At 38.8% G+C, this 24,098-nt stretch overlaps 2 protein-coding genes across 2 annotated transcripts; one reads left to right on the top strand and one right to left on the bottom strand.

Moving 5' to 3' along the window:
* The first annotated feature begins 80 nt into the window (after nt 1-80).
* On the top strand, nt 81-24,098 carry LOC116290904 (uncharacterized). Its single transcript, XM_089040627.1, has 27 exons — nt 81-85; nt 739-2,094; nt 2,929-2,990; nt 4,071-4,107; nt 4,339-4,526; nt 4,734-5,441; nt 5,857-5,907; nt 6,395-6,485; nt 7,915-8,063; nt 8,268-8,441; nt 8,735-8,881; nt 16,398-16,570; nt 17,194-17,281; nt 17,907-17,963; nt 18,087-18,125; nt 18,225-18,296; nt 18,402-18,449; nt 19,264-19,349; nt 19,858-19,951; nt 20,081-20,125; nt 20,403-20,474; nt 20,862-20,948; nt 21,915-21,973; nt 22,515-22,608; nt 23,430-23,474; nt 23,551-23,622; nt 24,010-24,098. The coding sequence occupies exons 1-27, from the start codon at nt 81-83 to the stop codon at nt 24,084-24,086; spliced, it is 4,176 nt and encodes a 1,391-aa protein (XP_088896753.1). The 3' UTR covers nt 24,087-24,098.
* Nucleotides 9,476-15,841, bottom strand: LOC148905748 (uncharacterized). Its single transcript, XM_089040251.1, has one exon. It carries the CDS (start codon nt 15,839-15,841, stop codon nt 9,476-9,478), a length of 6,366 nt encoding a protein of 2,121 aa, XP_088896377.1.

The raw sequence follows: 24,098 nt of genomic DNA, 5'->3' as shown, positions 1-24,098 counted from the left end.
TGAAGCTGTACGAATGGACTTAGTATTTGCAAAACCAAAGAGCAGTTTTGCAGGAATCCTTTCAAAATCAGAAATTCTGAATGAGGTAGGCCACTTCCTTTATTCGTGTCTTCTTTTTTCTTATTTTCTTCTATATAAAAGATAAAATTTGTCATAAAACTAGAACTTCTTCGATATTGGAAAACCATGAGCTGATACCGAACTAATTTAGATTTTATATTATTTACTGTCTGGTGAAAAATGGTTTACTAGCTTACCTAAGTGGGTCATTTTAAATCGCATTGAGTCCTTGAATGTAACAAAAATATCCCTGAAAGAATTAATTTCCACTTGCAAACTTATAGTATTCAGTATTTTTAAATTGAAATTGAAATGGTAGAGAAAATATAGCTCGTTTGATTCGAAATTTGTGCGAGATGACGTATCAGACTATTAAATAATTTGCATACCGACACTTGAAATCGAGAGAGAAAGAAAGAGAGAGAGAGAGAGAGATGTCTTTTATTTAATCTCGGGAAATTTCATCAATGTACAAATTGGTTTTCATGCTTATCTATGCTTATGACGGTGCAAAAGTGTGGAACTCGTTACCCCAAAGTGTCAGACTGTCCAATAATTTAAAATCTTTTAAGAGGAATCTTTCGTCTGTTGGTCCTTAACACTTTAATTACTATAATATTTGGGGGGGGGGGGGGGGGATATCAATACGAAGGATATTCATCGGATATCAATACGAAGGATATTCATCGGATATCAATACGAAGGATATTCATCGGATATCAATACGAAGGATATTCATCGGATATCAATACGAAGGATATTCATCGGATATCAATACGAAGGATATTCATCGGATATCAATACGAAGGATATTCATCGGATATCAATACGAAGGATATTCATCGGATATCAATACGAAGGATATTCATCGGATATCAATACGAAGGATATTCATCGGATATCAATACGAAGGATATTCATCGGATATCAATACGAAGGATATTCATCGGATATCAATACGAAGGATATTCATCGGATATCAATACGAAGGATATTCATCGGATATCAATACGAAGGATATTCATCGGATATCAATACGAAGGATATTCATCGGATATCAATACGAAGGATATTCATCGGATATCAATACGAAGGATATTCATCGGATATCAATACGAAGGATATTCATCGGATATCAATACGAAGGAAATTCATCGGATATCAATACGAAGGATATTCATCGGATATCAATACGAAGGATATTCATCGTATATCAATACGAAGGATATTCATCGTATATCAATACGAAGGAAATTCATCGGATATCAATACGAAGGAAATTCATCGGATATCAATACGAAGGATATTCATCGTATATCAATACGAAGGATATTCATCGTATATCAATACGAAGGATATTCATCGTATATCAATACGAAGGATATTCATCGGATATCAATACGAAGGATATTCATCGTATATCAATACGAAGGATATTCATCGGATATCAATACGAAGGATATTCATCGGATATCAATACGAAGGATATTCATCGTATATCAATACGAAGGATATTCATCGTATATCAATACGAAGGAAATTCATCGGATATCAATACGAAGGAAATTCATCGGATATCAATACGAAGGATATTCATCGTATATCAATACGAAGGATATTCATCGTATATCAATACGAAGGATATTCATCGTATATCAATACGAAGGATATTCATCGGATATCAATACGAAGGATATTCATCGTATATCAATACGAAGGATATTCATCGGATATCAATACGAAGGATATTCATCGGATATCAATACGAAGGATATTCATCGTATATCAATACGAAGGATATTCATCGTATATCAATACGAAGGAAATTCATCGGATATCAATACGAAGGAAATTCATCGGATATCAATACGAAGGATATTCATCGTATATCAATACGAAGGATATTCATCGTATATCAATACGAAGGATATTCATCGTATATCAATACGAAGGATATTCATCGTATATCAATACGAAGGATATTCATCGAATTCTCTACTTTCACATCCCCATAATCCTTTGCGTCTTTGAGGGGTAACCAGAGAGTAAAAACCCACTTATTTTGCTAAAGGCTGATCAGACAATGTTGAAAATACCTTGCTTTGAATCATGCTTTTTGGGTTAACTGAAACATGAAGTTTGGCATATAGTTTGCATTCTTTGTGCTCTTTGATCTTTAACCGGAAGTAGATGTGTAAACATTCAGTAGACCGTTTTCTCAAGGTTGCGTGCGCATCCAACTTGACGTGCCACAAAAATGAAAAACGCAAATTCAGTAAATTGAGAAGACAGTTTTACATTGAAAGAGGGAAATAATAGATTTTATGAATTCTTATCTTTATTATTTTTTTATAGCAATGCATGATAATACTTGTGCTCTGGTACCGTGGCCCGTCAAGTTCCTTAAATTTGGATGCGCACGCAACCTTGATAAAAAGCGTTAAATTTGGCACAGTTTGCTTAGGTTATGCTTTTTGATATTTGATATATGTATGGTGCAAAAGCGACTTTCAATTCAGTGCTGACGGCCTTAAAGGGAAATTTTCAAAATGGCATCGAATATGTTGAATAATTGTTTTGAAAAAACGTGTTTTTTTTTTTTCAATATAAAATTTGACGGCCAATAAATTATTGCTTGGTTGAGTGGCAACTATTCTGAATCAAATTCTAAATTATAATAAGAATCCAAAACTACTCAAAAGGTATTGCTTGCAATAGAATTTTTAGATCTGTATTAGTAGATCTATACGTCAAGCGTTTTTGATTTTTTCATTAGTCTTCATCATCATCATCATCATCATCATCATCATCATCATCATCCCCATATCACCATCGGTACGATTTACTTTTTTATTTTTTATTTTGCAGCAATTTTAAAATGAAATTGTCCACGTTATTGGTTGTCACTGCATTTGCCTTTCTTCAAAAAGGTAAGTATAAAATATGCCTGCAAAACCTATCGTTTATGATAATAGCATCCCATAGTTCATCTCGCTACCTCCTAAATATCATAGCTGCGGTGGTTGGGTGGCTTTTTTGTTTTTACAGTGAAGCTACCTCAAGCGTGAACACGTAGAGGTCATTAATGACTTTATTTTTGGATTCTTGATTTCATTATTCGATTCGAATATTCATTAATGAAAACGAATCTTCAATATTCAAAAAAATAGTCAAAAAATAGTAATAATTTGAAAATTCGATTAACTTGGCTTGTAGGCTCTTGTTTTTTGCGCAATCAGTTGTTTTTGCATTTCAGTTGCATATATGCTTGGCTTTTGTATATGCCAGGAGTTTGAAGATTCGTTTTCATTAAAGGGACTCTGAGGTGCCAGACACATCATAGCTTAAAATGTACATCAAACCTTGTTGATTTTGAAAATCGAAATGACAATTCCATGAAATGCGTTTTTTGGGGTGATATCGTCCGTCAAAGTTGCGAAATGACTTAAGCTGGGCTCCCTGTGGAATATCGCGGATTTGTTGACTTGGGATGCCTGGGCTGTGATGACGTCAGATAGTGGAACATGTTGGATAGCTGGAGTTGAATCAGCCAAATTTCGCTATGGAAGTATGGCTGTTCTTTATCAATTTGAGCCGGAAATTGCTTGAGGAGAAGAATATAATACACCCGATGAAAGTGTGAGCGAGGAAAGTGAGCTAGGAATTGTGGCGAACGAGGAAAGGCATTTCATGGGATTTTCATTTCGATTTTCAAAATCAACAAGGTTTGATGTACATTTTAAGCTATGATGTGTCTGGCACCTCAGAGTCCCTTTAATGAATCTTCGAATCGAATAATGAAATCAAGAATCCAAAAATAAAGTCATTAATGCCTCTACGTGTTCACGCTTGAGGTAGTTTGACTGTAACTTTTCCTTCAACATATTTTTATATTTCAAAGAAAAGAAAAACCAGAACTCCATCTATGTCAGCTTATTTCTACGAGTGTAGTTAATTATTTAAAGATACATCCATGTTTGAATACTTAAGCGTGTTGTCGTGATTTGCAGAAGTCTTTGGTGAAGAAGACGGCAAAGCCTCTTCAAGGTAAAACATGGGAGAATGCATTGTTGATTTGTATTATAACTTCGCTTTTTTTTGACGTCAGATTTGCATCACTTTGCCAGATTTGCATCACTTTGCCAGATTTGCTTTGCTTTGTCAGATTTGCTTTGCTTTGTCAGTTTTGCCTTGCCCTGCCCTGCCCTGCCCTGCCCTGCCCTGCCCTGCCCTGCCCTGCCCTGCCTTGCCTATTTTAACAAGTTGAATTGGTTTCAGATTACTACGAAACTTGTCAATCAAGAAGAACATTATCTACAAGCTTGATCACTTTATTGAGCTGATAGAAAAGATAGAACGTCATCCCTTGATGAGCGGCAATAAACAGCTCAAAGTGATTGCAAATTACATTAGAAGTAGTTTTGGATACAATAATCAAAAGTGGAACAAACTGCTGGGGAAGTCCGGTAAGTGAAAGAGAATGTAGTAGTCCAAAAGCGTCAGTTTTCGTTCAACCTCTTAACAGCTTCTTTATTGGCTGATCTTAGTCAAAGTAATCTAAGATCGAAACAACCTCTGGACTGACCATGAAAATCTACTGTGTTTGCATGTCCTATTCTAGCATATGTAAGACTTAGGCAACGCTTTTTGAGTTTATTAATTTTTTTTCCCAGAGCCTCTTCCAGATGGTATTTTGACAACGGACGAGAAGAGAGTTCTTCGAGGTATGTTGGACCATGGATTCTCTGGACGACAAGAACGCGGAGTCGTTAGTACACCACACGGTGACGTAGCCATGGGTCGTGTTATCACTGGCATCTGTGCAGGAGTGAACAGAAATAAAGACCTCATTTTACAAGAAATTTATGAACTATCATCAAAGCATATGGATAACTTGTACGCTGCTACCATTGCTGGGGATATCGCGCAGACTGGTCTCACGAACAAAAACGACCCATCAAAGCCTCTGTTTGGACCTGGTGGTACTTGGTCCCCTAATACTAAATGCCCTCAAGTCTTTACCTCGTTAACATCGATTCATTCTGCAGCAACAGATGCAGAAATCTTGGGAGGAATCGATGGATTTTTGTTGGGATTGAAAGTCGCAGAGTGGTGGTCTGCTGCTAACGTTCGTCTTGGGCAACTGTTCAGGATGTACTATTATAAAGATGGAGTGGAATTTGATACAAACTATGCAGCGTGTAGGAGATTCAAAACGTTTCAAGAGATGGCGGGAAAGAAGGAGCTCATTGATCAAACAATGCTATCCATGTACGCTGTGAAGAAGGTTTGGCACGAGGGAGTCAATTTCTCTCGAGTACAAACGAGTGCTATTCCCAAACTAGCCCATACAACAACTGAACATTACTTCACTTACTTAAGTAAGAAATTAGAGACCCCTTATATTAAATCCTACCCGGCCTTAGAGTCTAAACAATGAAAAAAATCAACACCAAAAACGATTTCACTCCTCAAGAAAGAAATTATCATTGCTTAGAACTACGGATTGCGAATTAGTACAAGGGGTGTTATAGGTCTTTTTTTTTTTTTTTTTTTTTTTTTTCCCTTTCCTTAGGTCTTTTTTATTATGAACGTGTTTGCACATCCCTTCATGCATGGGATGATGGAGTTTTTGTTGTTGTTTGTTTATCGATTTCCTTGTCTGTCGGTACGTCCGTATTTGGTCGGTCGATCGGTCGGTCGGTACGTCCGTATTTGGTCGGTAGAAAAGTTGTGTATGATTTAGTATCGTATCTTGTTTTCCTTTTAATTTTGTGCTGTTTTTTTTTTTAATAGAAAATCTGAAGAGTGGCAGAGCAGCTTGTCCCAAGATTGATAAAGACGAAGGTAAAGTTATGAATATGGTGCTTGTCATATGCCTTGCCATTTAAATTGCTTGCCATAAGAATGCTTATCGTATTATTAATGGGATATTATTAACGAATAGTACCGACTTTCAGCACGCAGTACACGGTACGACATGCCGTAACATCGAAATTCCTTCCCATAAGAACAGTTATCGTATGAATGGGGAGCATACGGTACAGACGGCAAGCACGTACACGGTACGACATGCCGTAACATTGAAATGGCTTCCCATAAGAATGGTTATCGTATGAGTGGGAAACGTACGGTACTGACTTACAGCACGTACACGGTACGACATGCCGTAACATTGAAATGGCTTCCCATAAGAATGGTTATCGTATGAGTGGGAACAATAAAGTACATACAGTTGTGGCAAGATTTTAGCGATCTTTTATGTGACTGGACCCGGAAATACGTCACAACTTAAAAGCTCAATAATTAACATATTCATGCCACTTATATTTAGAATGTGAATTACCGGCAAATCTGGTTTTTGTGATGGACGAATCTGGAAGTATTGAGTCAATTAACTATGAGGTCGAAAAGGATTTTGTCAAGTAAGTGTAACTTTATATATATCACAGGGAGCCCAATTTAGATTAAATCAGCATTTAAGAATGCAGTTGCAGACATTTATTAACTTGTTGGACAATTATTATTCACTATTTATTATTATCTATTCTATTATCAATATGTTTATTATTTGATTATTTTAATAATTATTTAGCATGGTCTAAAATGCTCAGTATTGAGCGAATGACTTAACTGGTAAATGTAAATGTAAAGTGAATGATGAAAATAAAATCGGAAAAATTTGTTATGTAGAATATATATCGACATCAGATACCATAGGGGAATTATATAGGAAAACAAAGGCGCGCGAAAAAAAAAATGTTCTAGTGCATTTTTTATTGATTTTTTTACTCTTTCGTATTAGGAGGACATTATCTTGATCTTGAATTTAAAAAATAATTAATTATCTAATCTTCCCGATTTTGTTTTCTATATTCACTTTAATCTAAATTGGGCTCCCTGTGATATATATATGCATCAAATGTTTAGTTATATCTCGTGCTCATGATCAGATTTTTTACTGAGTCCTGAAAGTTCCATATGACTTATTAAGTAATAATATCCTTTAATAAAAAATATAATAATATACTACAATAAAAATATATCCATTAAGAAGAAATTTGTTTCAATAATGAGCAATGAAGGCAAAAAGCGCCAAAAACTAGACTTTCGTGTGAGTTTTTATCCCAATTTTTGTTTTGGGTTAACACTCAAAAACTTTTTTAAACAGTTAGAAACTGATGCACTATGATAGATTGTTACATTTGTGTTAGGATGTTGCTTTGTAAGGTTTTTTTTAATAGAAAATATTATATGGGAAATAAGCAAATGAAGGCCTAAACCTCATTTTCGAATAAAATTTTTGCTTTGGGTCAACACTTTGATTCCACTTTCATCCGTCATCTCCACTTCCAAACAAGTTAAACTTTGTGAATAACAAGATTTTAGCCTTGTACAACAGCCTTTCTAGGCTTTCTTCAAGAAAATAGTTTTTGGCGCTCACTGCTTAAATAGGAAAAGAATTCTCTCTTAATGTATAACAATACAATCTATTTGGCAAAAACTAATCCTAATAACATATATTCTATAATAATGATGATGATGATAATGATAAAGATAACGATGACGATGACGATGACGATGACGATGACGATGACGATGACGATGACGATGACGATGACGATGACGATAACGACAATGAATGAATGATGATGATGATGATGATGATGATAATAATGATAATGATGATAATGATAATGATAATGATGATGATTATAATAATGATAATGATGATGATAATGATAATGATGATGATAATGATAATGATGATGATAATAATAATAGTAATTAACAATTAATAATGATGATAATTATAATGATGATGATGATGATGTTTGGTGTATATTTACCCAGGAATATCATTGATGTGTTCGATATTTCACCGTATCAAACGCGAGTGGCTGTTATCGAATTTGCTTCATATGTTCAATATTCTATTAAACTGAATGAATGTGCATCGAAGTCAAGACTCAAGTGTGCTGTGGATGGACTTGCTTATTCTGGTAAATGTCTATTAGTCTCATGCATCCATGCATTCATTCATTCATCCCGTCCCGATCCACACCGCCCCGCAACGCCCCGCAACGCCCCGCAACGCCCCGCAACGCCCCGCCCGTCCGTCCGTCTGTCCGTCTGTCCGTCCGTCCGTCCGTCCATCCATCTATGAATACTCATAAAAGATTATATCTATTCTCTTATTACAAAAGGAGGCTGGACCTACACATCCACAGCCATACAAGCCGCCCACGATATCCTACAAAAGGCTCAGAATGATCCAAGGCACATAAATGAACCACAAATTATCGTACTTTTGACGGATGGCAAATCCAATGGCCCGGTATTACAACCTGTGGTGAAAAGTGTCAAGGAAAACATAACAGGTAATCTTTATATAATTATCTCGTTATAATGAGATTGTACGCGCTGACACGGTCAAGGCTATATCATAACACGCGCGCGTATTGTGTACAGTTATAAAACACGAGGGAAAGGTATAGAACACTCAAGAAGATTAGGAAAAGCACTACGAGAGTTCTCACAATTTTGAATTCCGAATACATGATTTATAAGTGAAAACAGCTGAACTAGCAGAGAAACTTAATATACTCAAAATACTCAAGGCTCAAAAAGTCGCAATTATTTTCAGTTACTGAATCGTTTTTACTTTCTCTAGATCTTACGATAATATCCGTAGGAATTGGTAATTACGACAAATCAGAACTCGACATGATCGCCACAAGCCCAAATCACGTGCTTACTGTGACTGATTTCAGTAAACTGTTGACGCTTGTCAAATCTCTGCTCACCCGGACATGTAAAGGTAAGTTTATCATGTGATAAATGAATAATGAATTACAACTATATACAACAACAACAAAAAAACAAAAAACAAAAACAAAAAAAAAAAAAACCCGCTAACAGCTAGCTTTTAACTTCTGGGCTGATCTAAGACAAAGCATGGCTAACTCACAGACTGAACCCTGAAACAACCTCTGGGCTGATATAAGTCAGAGCATGGCTAACTCACAGATTGAACCCTTGTGACGTTGTTTGCGTTCGGCGAGCGGTTTGATCGACGAATAACACCTTTCTGATCAACAATCTTAAACTTTACTTTAACCTTTTCTTGTTTACATCGATTTACATTGATCAACAATAAAAAAGGGATCCCAAATGGGAATCAAAGGGATCATAAAGGATCATAAAGGGTCATAAAGGATCATAAAGGGTCATAAAGGGTCATAAAGGATCATAAAGGGTTCGACCATTTGCCCGCCAACCTCCCTTCTCCCCGCTCTCGACCATGTGCTCCTATCCCATAATTTCACTCCACAGGTAACCCATTAACATGGCTCCCCAAAAATAAACATATTTTTTACAACAATAACAACAATGTCAATTTTTTATCAGTTCTTCATGGCTCCTCGTCGGGGATTCCCGGTTCTTCCTGTTCAGCTTCTAGGAGGAGGATCAACTTAGCAATTGGTCGATCCAGCGTTGAACCCTTGGAAGTACGAACCGTTACTGATCTGACGAAACCTTGATCATCCGAATGTGTAGTTATCACTTTAGCTAAAGGCCACTGACTTCGGGATGTGTCGCTGTCCTTTACTAGTACTATGTCTCCACTAACAAAGTTACGTCTCTTCCGTTGCCACTTGGGTCTTGCTTGTATGTTCTGCAGGTATTCTGTTTTCCATCTGCTCCAGAATTGATCCGTCAGATGTTGCACTCGTCGCCACCTCTTTCTGCAATACATATCCTCTGTTTGGAACTTGCCGGGTGGTGGTAAGACGATCTTTGACTTTCCGGTTAACAGCATACTTGGAGACAGCGGTATTGGAGACAGTGGATCGTTGATCGTGTCTACGGTGAGGGGACGACTATTTATAACTGCTTCAGCTTCACAAATAAATGTAGTAAGTGATTCTTCATCGAGTCTTGATCCATGTTCCTTCATCAGGGCTGCTAAGATGTTCCGAACTGACCGAATTTGTCTTTCCCAAGCTCCACCGAAATGACTGGCAGTGGGAGGGTTCTTGATCCAATCAATATCATTCTTTAGGAGTTCAGATCTAATCTTGTCGTCATCCATTTCGTCGATCGCTTTTTTCAACTCGTTCTCTGCTCCAACAAGATTGGTTCCTTGATCACTGTACAACTGTCTGATAGGACCTCTTCTTGCGACAAATCGGCGCAACGCTTGTATAAAAGAATCTGCATCCAACGAATGGGCTACTTCAATGTGTACTGCTCTACTGGATAGGCACGTAAATAATGCTCCATATCTCTTTACTTCTTTGCGTCCGATATTGATATACCACGGCCCAAAATAATCCACGGCAGAATTAGTAAATGGTGGTGCGGCTTGCAGACGTGCATCAGGTAGGTCTGCCATCTTCTGCTCACCTACATTTCCGCGTAGGAAGCGACATCTCACACATTTGGCAAGCAAACTTCTAATCGCGTGGCCGCCACTGACAACCCAGTATCCGTTTGCACGTAGTTCGTTTAATGTGATGCCTCTTCCACTATGCTGTGTTCCTTCGTGATAATGGCGAATAATCAACGTTGTAACATGTCCCGACTTTGGGAGTATGATAGGATTTCTTATAGCATCATCTACTGCCGCTCTTCTGAGTCGCCCACCGACTCTGAGTATTCCGTTGGAATCCAAGTAGGGGTCTAACTTGTAGAGTGTACTAGACCTCATGACTGACTTCTTATCTTTGTCCAGTTTTCGACTTTCGCCTTTCGCTCGCGTTTCTATGTCCTGTAGCAATGATATGTCCTTTTCAAAGGCACTTGCTGGCGTAAGCTTGATAATTTCTGTTTCGGCTTGCTTCAAATCGCTCACTGTGACAGGACTACAACTCTGTTGGCGGTCTTCCTTTATGATGTTCTTTAACTGTTGTTTGTACTTTAGGCACCAGGCCACTACTGCTCTTGCTCTTGTCCACTTTGAGAATCTTTCTAGACGCTGTAGCACATTGCTCCTTTCTTGAACACGGTTAGCATGCACTATGACTTTCTTGACTTCTGGATTGTCATCATCCAGCTGGAGTTTACATGATGGCTGTTGAGGCCATTGTTCTTGTGACTGCCAAAGGAACTCCGGTCCACGAATCCATTTTGACTGCTCGACAAATTTTCTTGGCATCAGTCCTCTCGAACCTTCATCTGCTGGGTTCGAGGCAGACTCAACAAATCTCCAGCTGCCTGGGGACGTGAGATCTCTGATAATCTGCACCCGATTTGCTACATATACATGAAAACGTCGCGCTTCGTTACTTATGAAGCTCAACACTACTTGACTATCAGACCAGTAGAACTCTTCGAGACTTTCGTATTCTAGTTCTTTCTTTAGTGCATCAGCTACCTTTACTGATGTTGTGGCTGCTGCCAGCTCTAGCCTTGGGATGCTTACAGCTTTCTTTGGTGACACTCGTGCCTTGCCTGCCACGAGTGCACAGTGTATCTTGTTGTGTTCATCCACTAATCTTATGTATGAACACTGTCCATAACCTTTCGTTGACGCATCCGACAGGCTGTGGAGCTGTGCCGAGACGACTTTACCGAAATCTGGAGCCTTAAAGCATCTTGGTATGTTGAGCTGATCAAGACATGCAAGCTGACCTCTCCATTTGTTCCAACGCGTTTGGATGTCTTCGGGTACTGGTTCATCCCAGCTACATTCTTGACAAATGTCTTGAAGGATCTGCTTTCCGATTAGCACAACGGGGGCTATAAACCCCAGTGGGTCGTAAATTGAACTCAGAGTAGATAAGATACCTCTTCTTGTACAAGGTTGATTCTTTAGTTCAATTCTAAACTTGAAGGTATCCGACTCTATGCACCAGTGTAGGCCTAACGCTCTTTCTATCGGGAGCCTTTCTCGACAGAGGTCTAGATCCTTGACGTTGTCCGCTCGGTGTTCTTTTGGCACTGATTCTAAGACTTTGCGACTATTGCTTACGAACTTAGTGAGATTAAATCCGCCTCTTGCGCACAGTGCCTTGACATCTTGCAACAACTTGATTGCCTTTTCCTCGTTTTCAACTGACTTCAAGGCATTGTCGACGTAAAAGTTCTTTCTTAGGGTGTCTACTGCCTCTTTTCCGAATTCCCTCGCATTATCTTCTGCTGTGCGTCTCAATGCGAAGTTGGAACAACCCGGTGATGAGACACCGCCAAAAAGGTGGACTGTCATATAGTATTCTTCTGGTCGATTGTTGAGATTCCCGTCAGGCCACCACATGAAACGCAGGAAATCTCGATCTTGATCGTTGACTCTGACTTGGTAGAACATTTTCTCTATATCACCCATAAACGCGATCTTCTCCATTCTGAACCTCGTCAGCACACCTATCATCTGATTCGTCAAGTTTGGACCTTGCAACAGATTGTCGTTTATGGATTCCCCTTGGTATTTGGCGGAACAATCAAATACCACACGAATCTTCTGTGGTTTCTGTGGGTGATATATCCCGTGATGGGGTATATACCAAACCTTGCCAACAGGAGTCTTTAATCTTTCAGGTGCAACCTTGACTGCATGTCCCTTGTCTATGAGGTTTGACATGAACGCTGTATAATCATCATGATACCTTTTATCTGTCAGTAGTCTCTTCTTTAGACTGTTCAAACGTTGCAACGCTTGCTCACGATTATTTGGAAGTTGAACGTTCTCACTCGTGAATGGGAGGGGCATTTCATAGTGATTGTCCTCACAGAGTCTAATTCCTTCTTCTGCCATCTTGATGAATCTGCGATCTTCCTGTGACATGCCTGTTCCACTTTCTCTTTCTGAGAAATCTACTTCGAACATTCGTGATACTGCTTGAGGGGTTATCAATTCCTTGGATGCTCTTTCTATGGTTATGTAGCCTCTCTCCGCAATAGAATCATCAGCTTCCTTTACTTGTATTCTATTACAATTGACTGAGGCCTTACCCCTGCTGCACACCGGACTGTTCACGTACCAACCTAGCAGAGACCGTACAGCGTAAGGACCGTCTTCATTTCCATGTATTACTTCTCTTGGCCGTACTGCGCTTGGGCAATTTAGTCCGATAAGGAGACCTACTTCTAGGTTTTCCATATAAGCAGGTATAAGTTCTGTCATGTTTAGCAGATGAGGCCATTCGTAGCCAATTTCCGGTCTTGGAATTTCCGCTCGATCTACAGGAATCTCCTTTCGAACGTAAGTTCTCGGTAAGCTTGCCTCTGCATCTCTTTGCGTGAAGTGAACTGCCACGAGGCCGTCTACAGCTTTCGTTTCAATCTCTTGACTACCATGTAGGGTGCCCAACAGTATGGTGGTTTCACTTCCAACCATGCCTAACTTCTGTAACGTCTCCGCCTTGACAAAGGTGCCGCCACTAGCATTATCGAGAAGAGCATAAACTTGAATTCTCTTATCAGGATTGTTCCTGTGATATAGCCACACTGGTACTATGCCCATACTCACTGGAATGTCACCTGCTTCCGTTACCTCACAGATTGCGGTACACGCGTTATTGACTTTGCCTTCAGTCTTGGTTTCGTTGCTCTGTGATGACACTTCGCTGCTCTTACTATCTTTATCGCCTTCACTGCCTTTGACACTCGTGTTCTTGGAAGATCCTTGAAGTGATGGTTTCCAATCGTAATCATGTAATGAAGTGGGATGCTTCCTGTTGCAGACCTTGCACGATCTCTTTCGTTTACAGTACTTCGAGGTGTGTCCATTGTTGTAGCAACCGTAACACAAGTTCTTTTCTTTGATAAAGTTCCTTCTGTCAACTAGACATTTTGCCTTGAATGCTGGACATTCATCTATGTCATGTAAGCTGGAACAAAACAAACAACTACTACCAGTGTTCATTACTTTAGCACTGTTGTCAACTAAAGATACGTTTGTAGCGAAACTTGAACCTTTACTTCTTTGAATCTTTCTTCCACCAATGGTTGGCCTTTCCCTTCGCGGTTCCTGCACTTTAACGGTATCCTCTGAGTAGATAGGATCCGTGGCTAGATCGGCTTGTTCGGCTACAAATTCCACGAAGTCTGCAAATTCGGCTATCCTTGACTGTGCATTGGCTATTCTGTTGGACTTTTCACACCACTTTACACGAAGATACCTTGGTAACTTCTCCCACAACTGACGCAGGACATGGGTTGTGTTTAGATCACTCATGTAGGCAATGCCTATCATTGCATTTCGTGCTTGTTCTAATGCAATAGAAAATTGCTGTAAACTAGCCCCGTCATTTGGTTTTACTGCAGGCCAATTGCAAAGCTTTGCAATGTATGCACTTGCTATCTTGAAAGGATTTCCAAAGTGTTTCTTTAGTAATTGCTTGGCTACCTTGTACGAGTCTTCTGACTTGATTTGCATGCATCCCTTTATTAGCTCTTTAGCCTTACCATCTGTATACTGTTCCAAAAAGTATAAGCATTCAATGGGGCTCTCTACCTTTGATTCTATTAGTGTTTCAAAGGCTCTAATAAATGCTGGATATTCCATTACATCCCCTGCGAATATGGGTGGCTTGTGTGAGGGTAACTGACTTCTGGTTTGATGCTTCACAATTAGTTCTGATAACTCATTCTGCTTTCTTTGTACTTCAATGAAGCTCTCTTGGGCGCTTTCATAAGCTTTGTGATCAAAATTGTCAGCTGTTTGTACTACTGCTGGGGTGCTCGTCCACCCTTTCATTGTGTGAGGGGGTCTGGGGACCCACCCTGAGGCTGGTGGATGCAAAGCTGAGCCTTCACTCAATTGATGTGCTACTATTGGGGTAACAATTGACAATGTGACATTAGCTACAAATGGTGCAGGGTTATTCTGCGATTCGCCAGATATTATTTGACTTGTATTGTTATTCCCGGCCAAAGAACTTGAGGAGGATGTGACAGTGCGTGGCATTTCTTTAGTTGCTATGGCAGCTGAGGAGATTTCAGCTGGATTGTCATTCTTGTAGCACTCATTCCTACCCTCACTTCTCACATGTTCATTCTCGTACTCTTCATAGATTCTTTCTTCTGTCTTAGCTTCTGCTAGCTCTTGCTTTAGCTGGAGCTCCTCAGTCGCTATTTGCAAAGCTTGTTTTTCCTTTAGGAAAGCTGCCTTAATTTCTAACGCTGCTGCTTTAGCTTTAGCTTCAATCAACTTTGCTCTGGTCGCTGAGGAAGCGCGAGAACGGCGAGAACCTTGAGAAATTTGAGACTGTGTTTCGACAAAATTTGCATATTTCTCTTTCATACTGTTTTGGAAATCTACAACGCTTTGCTTGAAATGAAATATTTCCTTATCATGAATACCATGCCATTCTTGGGCCAAATCAATGTCATGTTCGTCTTCTAATATCTCAATATAACGTTCGTGGACTTCTTGAAACTTAATAACTAGCTGGTCAAAATACCCCATCTCTATTTGTACGATTCTTTCGTTTTCAAGGTTAGATAACAATGGCTTGATTTTGTTCATCTGTCTGGTAATATTCGACAACGCGTACTTATGATTCTCCTTGCGTTTTTGTGTCTCAAATTCTTTACCTTTAGCTGTCGGAATCCTTTCTCTGGCACCAGTACAATTTTCTGCAGTCAAATCGCCTTCCTTTTTACCCATTGAACCGTTGAAATCCATTTCGTTGTTGTTCTCCGGGTGCTGTAGCGGCGAAATGACGACTGGCGAATTCGACATAAATTCGGTTGGAAGCGTTGGAATATTAACTGCTAAACTATTCATTAGACCAAGAAGACCAAATTCTTGAAATTCGTTCTCTATATTATCCATTTCTGCTGTCCATCGGTTGATCCTTCGCTTGGAGGCTGAACTCTCTGGTCGAACTGACGTTGTTTGCGTTCGGAAAGCGGTTTGATCGACGAATAACACCTTTCTGATCAACAATCTTAAACTTTACTTTAACCTTTTCTTGTTTACATCGATTTACATTGATCAACAATAAAAAAGGGATCCCAAATGGGAATCAAAGGGATCATAAAGGATCATAAAGGGTCATAAAGGATCATAAAGGGTCATAAAGGATCATAAAGGGTCATAAAGGATCATAAAGGGTCATAAAGGATCATAAAGGGTTCGACCATTTGCCCGCCAACCTCCCTTCTCCCCGCTCTCGACCATGTGCTCCTATCCCATAATTTCACTCCACAGGTAACCCATTAACAACCCTGAAACAACCTCTGGGCTGATCTAAGTCAGGGCATGGGTAACTCACAGATACAACCCTGAAACGGCCTCTGGGCTTATTTTCACCATTCACTTTGATCTAAATTGGGCTCCCTGTGGTACGGCTACGATAAATTAACCTTTTCAAATCATGTTCACACAGCCTCTGTGGTTCTGAAGCCATTAACAATAGGAGCACAATCAGAGGAAGGAGAGGAAGGAGAGGAAGGAGGGAAAGCAGAGGCTAAGGTCTCTGGATATTTGTCTCCTGGGAAAGCACGTTACTTTACTTTGCCAAAAGAGACGCTTTTCAAAACACACAATATATACATAGAGGTAAGAATATATAAAAACAATCAACGTTTACAAAAAAAAAAAAAAAAGAAAAAGGAATTGCAAGCGATCTGCTGAACGATCTCATAAACTATGAGACCAGACTACAATGACAGGCAACCACTGCCCGTCATGTGCTATCAACCAGAGAGTATTCTATTGCTTGGTATCAATCAGCTGAATGAATCTCATGAATCTCATTACTAGCCTACAATGACAGGCAAACACTGCCGTCATGTGCTATCAACTAGAGAGTATTCTATTGCTTTGTATCAATCAGCTGAATGAATCTGATCACCAGCTTACAATGACAGGCAAACACTGCCCGTCATGTGCTATCAACTAGAGAGTATTCTATTGCTTTGTATCAATCAGCTGAATGAATCTGATCACCAGCTTACAATGACAGGCAAACACTGCCCGTCATGTGCTATCAACCAGAGAGTATTCTATTGCTTGGTATCAATCAGCTGAATGAATCTCATGAATCTCATTCCAGCCTAAATAACATGACAAACACTGGCCCATATGGTTAATCAATTATCCAAATTTTGCCATTCGGCTGATACAAATAACACGTGACCGGAAATGACGTTTTCCCCTCAGTCCATCTCATTTCATCCCAGGTAAAGCCAAAGTATGGATCAGTATATTTGTACCTCTCACGTACCAACCAATCCCCAGGACCTGACAACTATGACTTCAAGATCGAAGGTACTGTCTTAACTGCTCTCAACACTCCATTCTTATACTCTCCTTCATTTAATAGACTCCTTGCATTGATCACTTAGAGGAATTGTTCTGGGGGACAAAACAATAGGCCATTTTTTTCTTATGCAAAAAAAAAAATGCTTTGTTTTTTCCCACAGAGCAATTCCTCTCGGGTTTAAGTGCAAGGGGTCTATAAGGTCTATATACCCCTTGCAGCACTTTGTAACGCAGCTCAATCTGGGGGACAAAGACAATAGGTTTCAATTCTCAGGAGATTGGAATTCTTATTTTGTTTTGTCCCCTAGATGGAGCTGCTTTTAACGTCAAATGCAAGGGGTCTATAGACCTTTTCCAAAGTCCAAAAACACTAATAGCTTCAAGTCGATGTTGGACATGATGTGTTATGTTAACTGTGCTTCTCACAATCGCATAATGGCAGCCATGACAGGAGGCAGGAACAATTGAATCTGGTCTAATCTGATTTACATGAGAAAGAATTCTATTTCCCAAGAAGACAAGAAAGACGTTGTTGTGCCTCCTGTCATAGCTGCAATCACGTGATGGTGCAAAGCCTTATTATAGGTGAACGTTTTGTTTCCAACCATTTGCCATAACTTTCATATTCCAGTTTCTGATGCTGATGCATCAATTTCCAGGAAGAAGAGATCAAACACCATTATCCAAGGTAGTCGCATTCCTTGCTATACTTTGCTATGCATACCGATAATTATGGATTTCTCTTTTTCTCACCTCCTAAATGCAAAATATATTCATTTTGTATTCACCAAATTTATGCTTTCGTTGCCAGGAAACTCGAGGACTCTACAATTCTACAACCTTTGTAAAGGTGAACAAATTTTATCAGAACTTTATTTCTGTACTTCTAAAAGTTGTATCTATCGATCTGCTGAACTGAAAAATAAGTTGCATTTTTCTCTTTCGATAGGATATAATGAAACAAATTGTCCTCCTTTGTATTTTGCTGTTGTTGGGAAAAATTCTTCACAGTCTTGTTCAGGTAGGTAGGACTTTTACTCTGCTCTGCACTCCTCTCGTCTCCTTTCGTCTTCTAATTTCCTCTCATCTCCTCTTAATTCTCTCAAAAATTGCTTTTATTTTGCAGACCTTGATTGTTCCCTCCCGTCTCAGATAAAATTCGAATTAAAAACAGGTGAATAGAACAAGATTATCATTATTATTATTATCATCATTATCATCATCCATCTTCATCCTCCTCCTCCTCCTCATTACCACCATCATTAACATTATCATGCATCATCATCATCATCATCATTATCATCACCATCCTCCTCCTCCTCATTACCACCATCATTATCATTATCATGCATCATCATCATCATCATCATTATCATCACCATCTTCCTCCTCATTACCACCATCATTATCATTATCATGCATCATCATCATCATTATCATCATCCATCTTCATCCTCCTCCTCCTCCTCATTACCACCATCATTATCATTGTCATGCATCATCATCATCATCATCATTATCATCACCATCCTCCTCCTCCTCCTCCTCCTCACTACCACCATCATTATTATTATCATGCATCATCATCATCATTATCATCACCATCCTCCTCCTCCTCATCACCATCATCATTATCAACACCATCGTTATCATCATTATCATCATCATCAACACCATCGTTATCATCATTATCATCATCATCAACACCCTCATTATCATCATCACCATCATCATCAACACCATTGTTATCATCATTATCATCATCATTCATCATCATCATCAACACCATCATTATCATCATTATCATCGTCATGCATCATCATCATTATTATAATCATTTATCATTATCATCATCATCATTGTCATCACTACCATCATTATCATCATTATCATCATTCATCATCATCATCGTCTTGTTTATTATTATTGTAATTTCTAAAAAAGCTAATAACGTAAAATGCTATATAATTTTACCCTTCCAAATTTAGTACAAATTATTCCCAAAAAAGAAAACCTTTGCTACTTCGAGTTAGAAGCGACCAAGATGTACAAAGCGAAGGACATCTCTGTAACGGTACGAAACTTTTAAAACTTTTACTATTTTTATGATATTAATATATCACTATGAAAATTAGACTTTGCGGATTTAGGATCTCTACAGCTGGAAAACTAATTGACGTTTAGTTTACCTTGTGGAGATCAGTAGTCTCCCCCACAGCCGCTTTCAGTGTCGTCACGCAAGGGGAGAAAGCGTTGCGTGACGACACTGAAAGCGGCTGTGGGGGAAACTAGGAGATCAGCAGATCAGCAGATTATATGACTTTCAATTTGTAAACCATATTGAAGATTTGAAACTCAAAATGATTCCCTGTTTCTAACTAAAGTGTTCTTCCATTGGCCATTCCCTTGAATATTATTTCTTTGTATAACGCTTGTACATAAAGACACATGAATATGAATATAAGTTAAACAAAAAATATTAAGGAATGACACGTGGTATGAAATGGGAAAACATTACGCCCACGAAGAATATCTCTCTTAAATTTTGTTATTATTTGACTCGTTATTTATACTCGTTATAGGTTTCTGCATTAAATGACACAATATCTTACTACATCTCTCGTGTGCCTGAAAATCCAAATTCGTTCAACAACAGTTACAAAATCAAACAAATAGGTGAGGAAACATGAACACATTATCAGAATGTGACGTTGGGACGTATTCCTTGCCCTAATTTCTGCGCCCGTTCTCCCCAAATGTAGGGCGATCTTTCCCTAACTGTAAAATTTTCTTTTGTCGTTCAAGTTGCTGGTCAAATGAAGAAAATTACAATTAACTCTCCATGTAAAGGTAACATTTTTATGCTAAATAATAAACGAGTTGCTGAATGAGACGAGTTAGTGCAAATAAGAAACGAGTTGCTGCATGTAGTTTGCCGATTTGGACTTTTATAAACATTTTCCCTTTTTTGCTTAATACATTTGAAAACTTTGCCTTTCCTTGGCATAGAATAGAAACAACTCTCTTCTTGTCAAAAAATTCTCAATTTGTGAAAGATTTGAAATAGAACAATTCATTTATCATTTTTTATAGTCATTACAAGATCTTGATTGTCTTTTTTTTCTAGGGTACAATGAAGCAACATGTCCATCATTGCATTTTTTCTTTCGTGGCTCACAGCTGATGTGTCACTGTACAGGTGATTGTTTATGATGAAAATGCAAAAAAAAAAAAACCAAAAAAAAAACCAATAATAATAATAATAATAATAATAATAATAATAATAATAATAATAATGATAATAATGATAATAATGATAATAATGATAATAATAATAATAATCTAGGCCTTCAAAATGGATTCGTACGTCAATTAAATTCGAAACAACACGATCTCAACACTAACATTGTCGTGTTTTTGACGAGAATAATAAAAATCCCCTATTCTTGGATCCCCTAACACCTTTGACTCTGACACCATCTTTTACAATAGCTATAGACATAGCTAAATAAAGAAATAGGTTGTCAAGTTGGTTTAAGATGTTGGAGGAGTATGTACTAAATTGCTCTGCAATATCTTGTTGTAGGTCGCAACTGTACTCTTCCAAGTCAAGTCGATATTAAAGTGAATTTTGAAGACGAAGTTAAGGTGGTGGTCAAGGAGAAGCCAACCGGTAATGGTCTGTGACAAGCATTTTCCCCTGCGTTCTGATTCCACAAGCCTGCCTTGAAAGCATTTTTGCAGCATCGTCTAAAAATATGCAATAAATGTCATTAAGTGTGTAGGCTTCAACGACGCACTCGTGTTGTTACAAGTTGTTGATTATATACGTTAGAATTTCTATGCATGCATTCAATCATAGTTGTAAAAAGGTTAAAAAGGTTGCTTCAGAATCTTGCGGTGTTTCCGAACCACAAGCCGACTAAATCGTACCTTCTGCCGACTTGATGAAGTAGGTTTTGGTGGACGTCAATCAAGGCGTGTCCATGACATTCCATAGTCACGTGACCTTTAAAATTTTGTGTTATCTCACAATGTCATGGAAACACTCTGATTAAAAAAATAAATCACTTTTATTGAAGTGTCTAGTGATTCTAGCGCTTTCGCACTAATTGGGGACACTTTTCACTCACACGCCCTACCACTACATTTAATATTCTATGCACACAACGCTCAACTCACATGTTGATTTTTATGGAGGGAGGAAACCGGAGAACCCGGAGAAGACCCTCGTAGCATAGGAGAGAACAACACATCAAACAAACTCAATTCACATGTGGCGACCGCAGGGCTCGAACCAGCGACCCGACCCGTTGGACTCACAGCGGTGAAAGACGACGCGTTAGCCGCGAACGCCACCCATGCTACCCACATTGACGTCCACTAAAGCTTTATCTTATCGCGACAGAAAAGTGTACGATTTCATGCGTGGGATGGCAAAGCGCTGTTATAGACCTCTTGCAGCACTTTGGAATGCAGATCAATTTGGCTGGGGACAAAACAATAGGTTCCAATTCTAAAGAGATTGGAATTATTTTGTTTTGTCCCCCCAGATCGAGCTGCTTTGACGTCAAATGCAAGAGGTCTGCAGGATCGAACGTAACTGTCTTTGATTTCTATTTGTTCATTCCTATTGCAGTTTGCTATCATCAGTTGAATGCCCAACAGCTATACGGCCACAGGATGGTAAAAATAAAGGTTTGTAGTTTATCTATCAGTTTATCGGAGAACCTAGAGAAAAACCCTTTCAATAGAGAGACCTAAAAATCTCGACTTACCAGAGTTTAGAATAGTTTGAAGTTGGTAAGGGTCCCCCATCGATTCGGCTGTTTTTCTCCAGGTTCTCTGGTTTTTCCTCCTCGAAATCTTACCTAATCAATGAGCCCAAAGGTTGTTTCGGGGTTCAATCTGTGAGTTAGCCTTGCCCTGACTTAGATCAGCCCAGAGGTTGTTTCAGGGTTCAATCTGTGAGTTAGTCGTGCCCTGACTTAGATCAGCCCAGAGGTTGTTTCAGCGTTCAATCTGTGAGTTAGTCGTGCCCTGACTTAGATCAGCCCAGAGGTTGTTTCAGGGTTCAATGTGTGAGTTAGCCATGCCCTGCCTTAGATCAGCCCAGAGGTTGTTTCAGGGTTTGATCTGTGAGTTAACCATGCCCTGACTTAGATCAAACCAGAGGCGACCCGATTTCAATTTCTTCCGACGCTCATGTAAACAAAGCATTTCTATTTACACTCCCTAGGTCTCACCTGTTAAAGATACCATTACACTTTATACATCAAGAGTGAACATATATCCCGTTGAATCAAACTACACGCAGAAAATAGATGGCGCTGGTAAGTAACGCTAAAGCCGTTTACATAATACACTGTACAAATGGCTAGACCTTCTCGTGGCTCGGATGATCACGTCAAATAGTGGTCTCGTCTCTCCACACTTATTCACCCAACAACGAAGGGACTTTCCTCGTCTTTCAAAATTGCTTGACAAATGGACTATAAAAATTTTTATAAGTTTATACGAATAATTCATAATTTTATTGGGTAAGCAAAATAACCGGAGACCATACTCCCAGACCTTGAATGCTGAAGCGTCGTATGGCAGTGCGAAGCATTTACGGCTATGCCAGAGATTTCGACCCCGACACCGCTATCCCCGGGAGGAATTACAGCCTGATCAGGAAGCTCGGCCGAAGCCTAAGGGAGAAGTTAGTCGGCCCCTAGACCGTAGATGATTAACCCCTTGCTATGACCAGAAGAAAAGAAAGAAAACAGCTCACTGACCAAATATCACAAGTGTGGTCAAAAAATAAAAATCCCTTTAACTTATAAATATTATTCAAAAAAAAAAAAGTCTTCGTTGCGTTGCAAAAAAATGAAAAGTTGCTTTTCAAACTTGTCTGACAAACGATCGACTTTAAACAAACTTTGTGTCAGTTATTAAAACGTAAGGCTAATATTCTTTTATATTGAATTTATTTAGTCAGTAAATGTTTTGTCTAACAGAGGTGTAGGGTCCAAACGAAAATGAAAAAAAAAACAAAAACAAAAACAAAAACAAAAAAATTTTGACGATTTTCGCTCGTCTTGCTGTTTATGTTTTTCATGTTGGGAAATTAAGATTTATGTTTTGATAGGTAATATGAATTCTTTTTTAGCCCTCGGACAAACGAAATCTTTCAACATCACTCATCCTTGTAAAGGTTAGTATCCTTTTCCATTATGCTTGGTTGAAATATAGTGTTGCACTGTAATGTTCTTATTGACATTTCGTTGCAGGATTTGGCAGAAGCACATGCCTGCCTCTTTATCTTACGTTCACTGGAAATCGGCTCTTGTGTAACTGCACAGGTTAGGGACCAATAAGCTTTTATCAAGTAGTTCCTAGAGTCACCAATACTCACAGGACAGAAAAATAATTATAACATAGCAACGATATAACGTGCGCTCTGATTGGTTAATTAGTGTGCGCGCGTATGCATCCAGAAACGGATAGAGCAATCACGCTGACGTGATTGAGGTATGCGCGCTGTTTAATCAAGATTTCGTTAGAAGAGTATTCGAATCTTTTGGTCAAGACATTTTCTTTTACTGCTTTGCTATGTTATAAAGGCAATGGTCAATGGTTAGTTTTGCGTATAAAAATAGCCGATTCGTAAAACTACGGGCAAATTTATTGACTTTGGTAATAAATGAATAAACTGAATATAACTAATGAACATTAATGCTTTTTCGTAGGTGAAGTTGGAAAACAAAATTGCACTCTTCCTGAAGAAGTGTCAATCATCTTTACGGAGGGTAAAATTATTTTCTGATCTTTTTCGTCA

This window comes from Actinia tenebrosa, unplaced genomic scaffold (genome assembly GCF_029948245.1).
Source record: "Actinia tenebrosa isolate PJP-AT-01 unplaced genomic scaffold, QUT_ActTen_1.0 PGA_scaffold7__59_contigs__length_16204524, whole genome shotgun sequence".
Taxonomy (NCBI): domain Eukaryota; kingdom Metazoa; phylum Cnidaria; class Anthozoa; order Actiniaria; family Actiniidae; genus Actinia; species Actinia tenebrosa.
The sequence above is the reverse complement of the archived record's forward strand: the minus strand, read 5'-3'. Positions and strand labels throughout refer to the sequence as shown.

Bases quoted from the DNA above. Each gene is read 5' to 3' on its own strand.
- LOC148905748 (XM_089040251.1), bottom strand. From the start codon at position 15,841: ATGGATAATATAGAGAACGAATTTCAAGAATTTGGTCTTCTTGGTCTA.
- LOC116290904 (XM_089040627.1), top strand. The intron at 8,064-8,267 runs GTAAATGTCTAT...TTATTACAAAAG, and splicing joins GGATGGACTTGCTTATTCTG to GAGGCTGGACCTACACATCC. The intron at 17,964-18,086 runs GTAGTCGCATTC...TTTCGTTGCCAG, and splicing joins ATCAAACACCATTATCCAAG to GAAACTCGAGGACTCTACAA.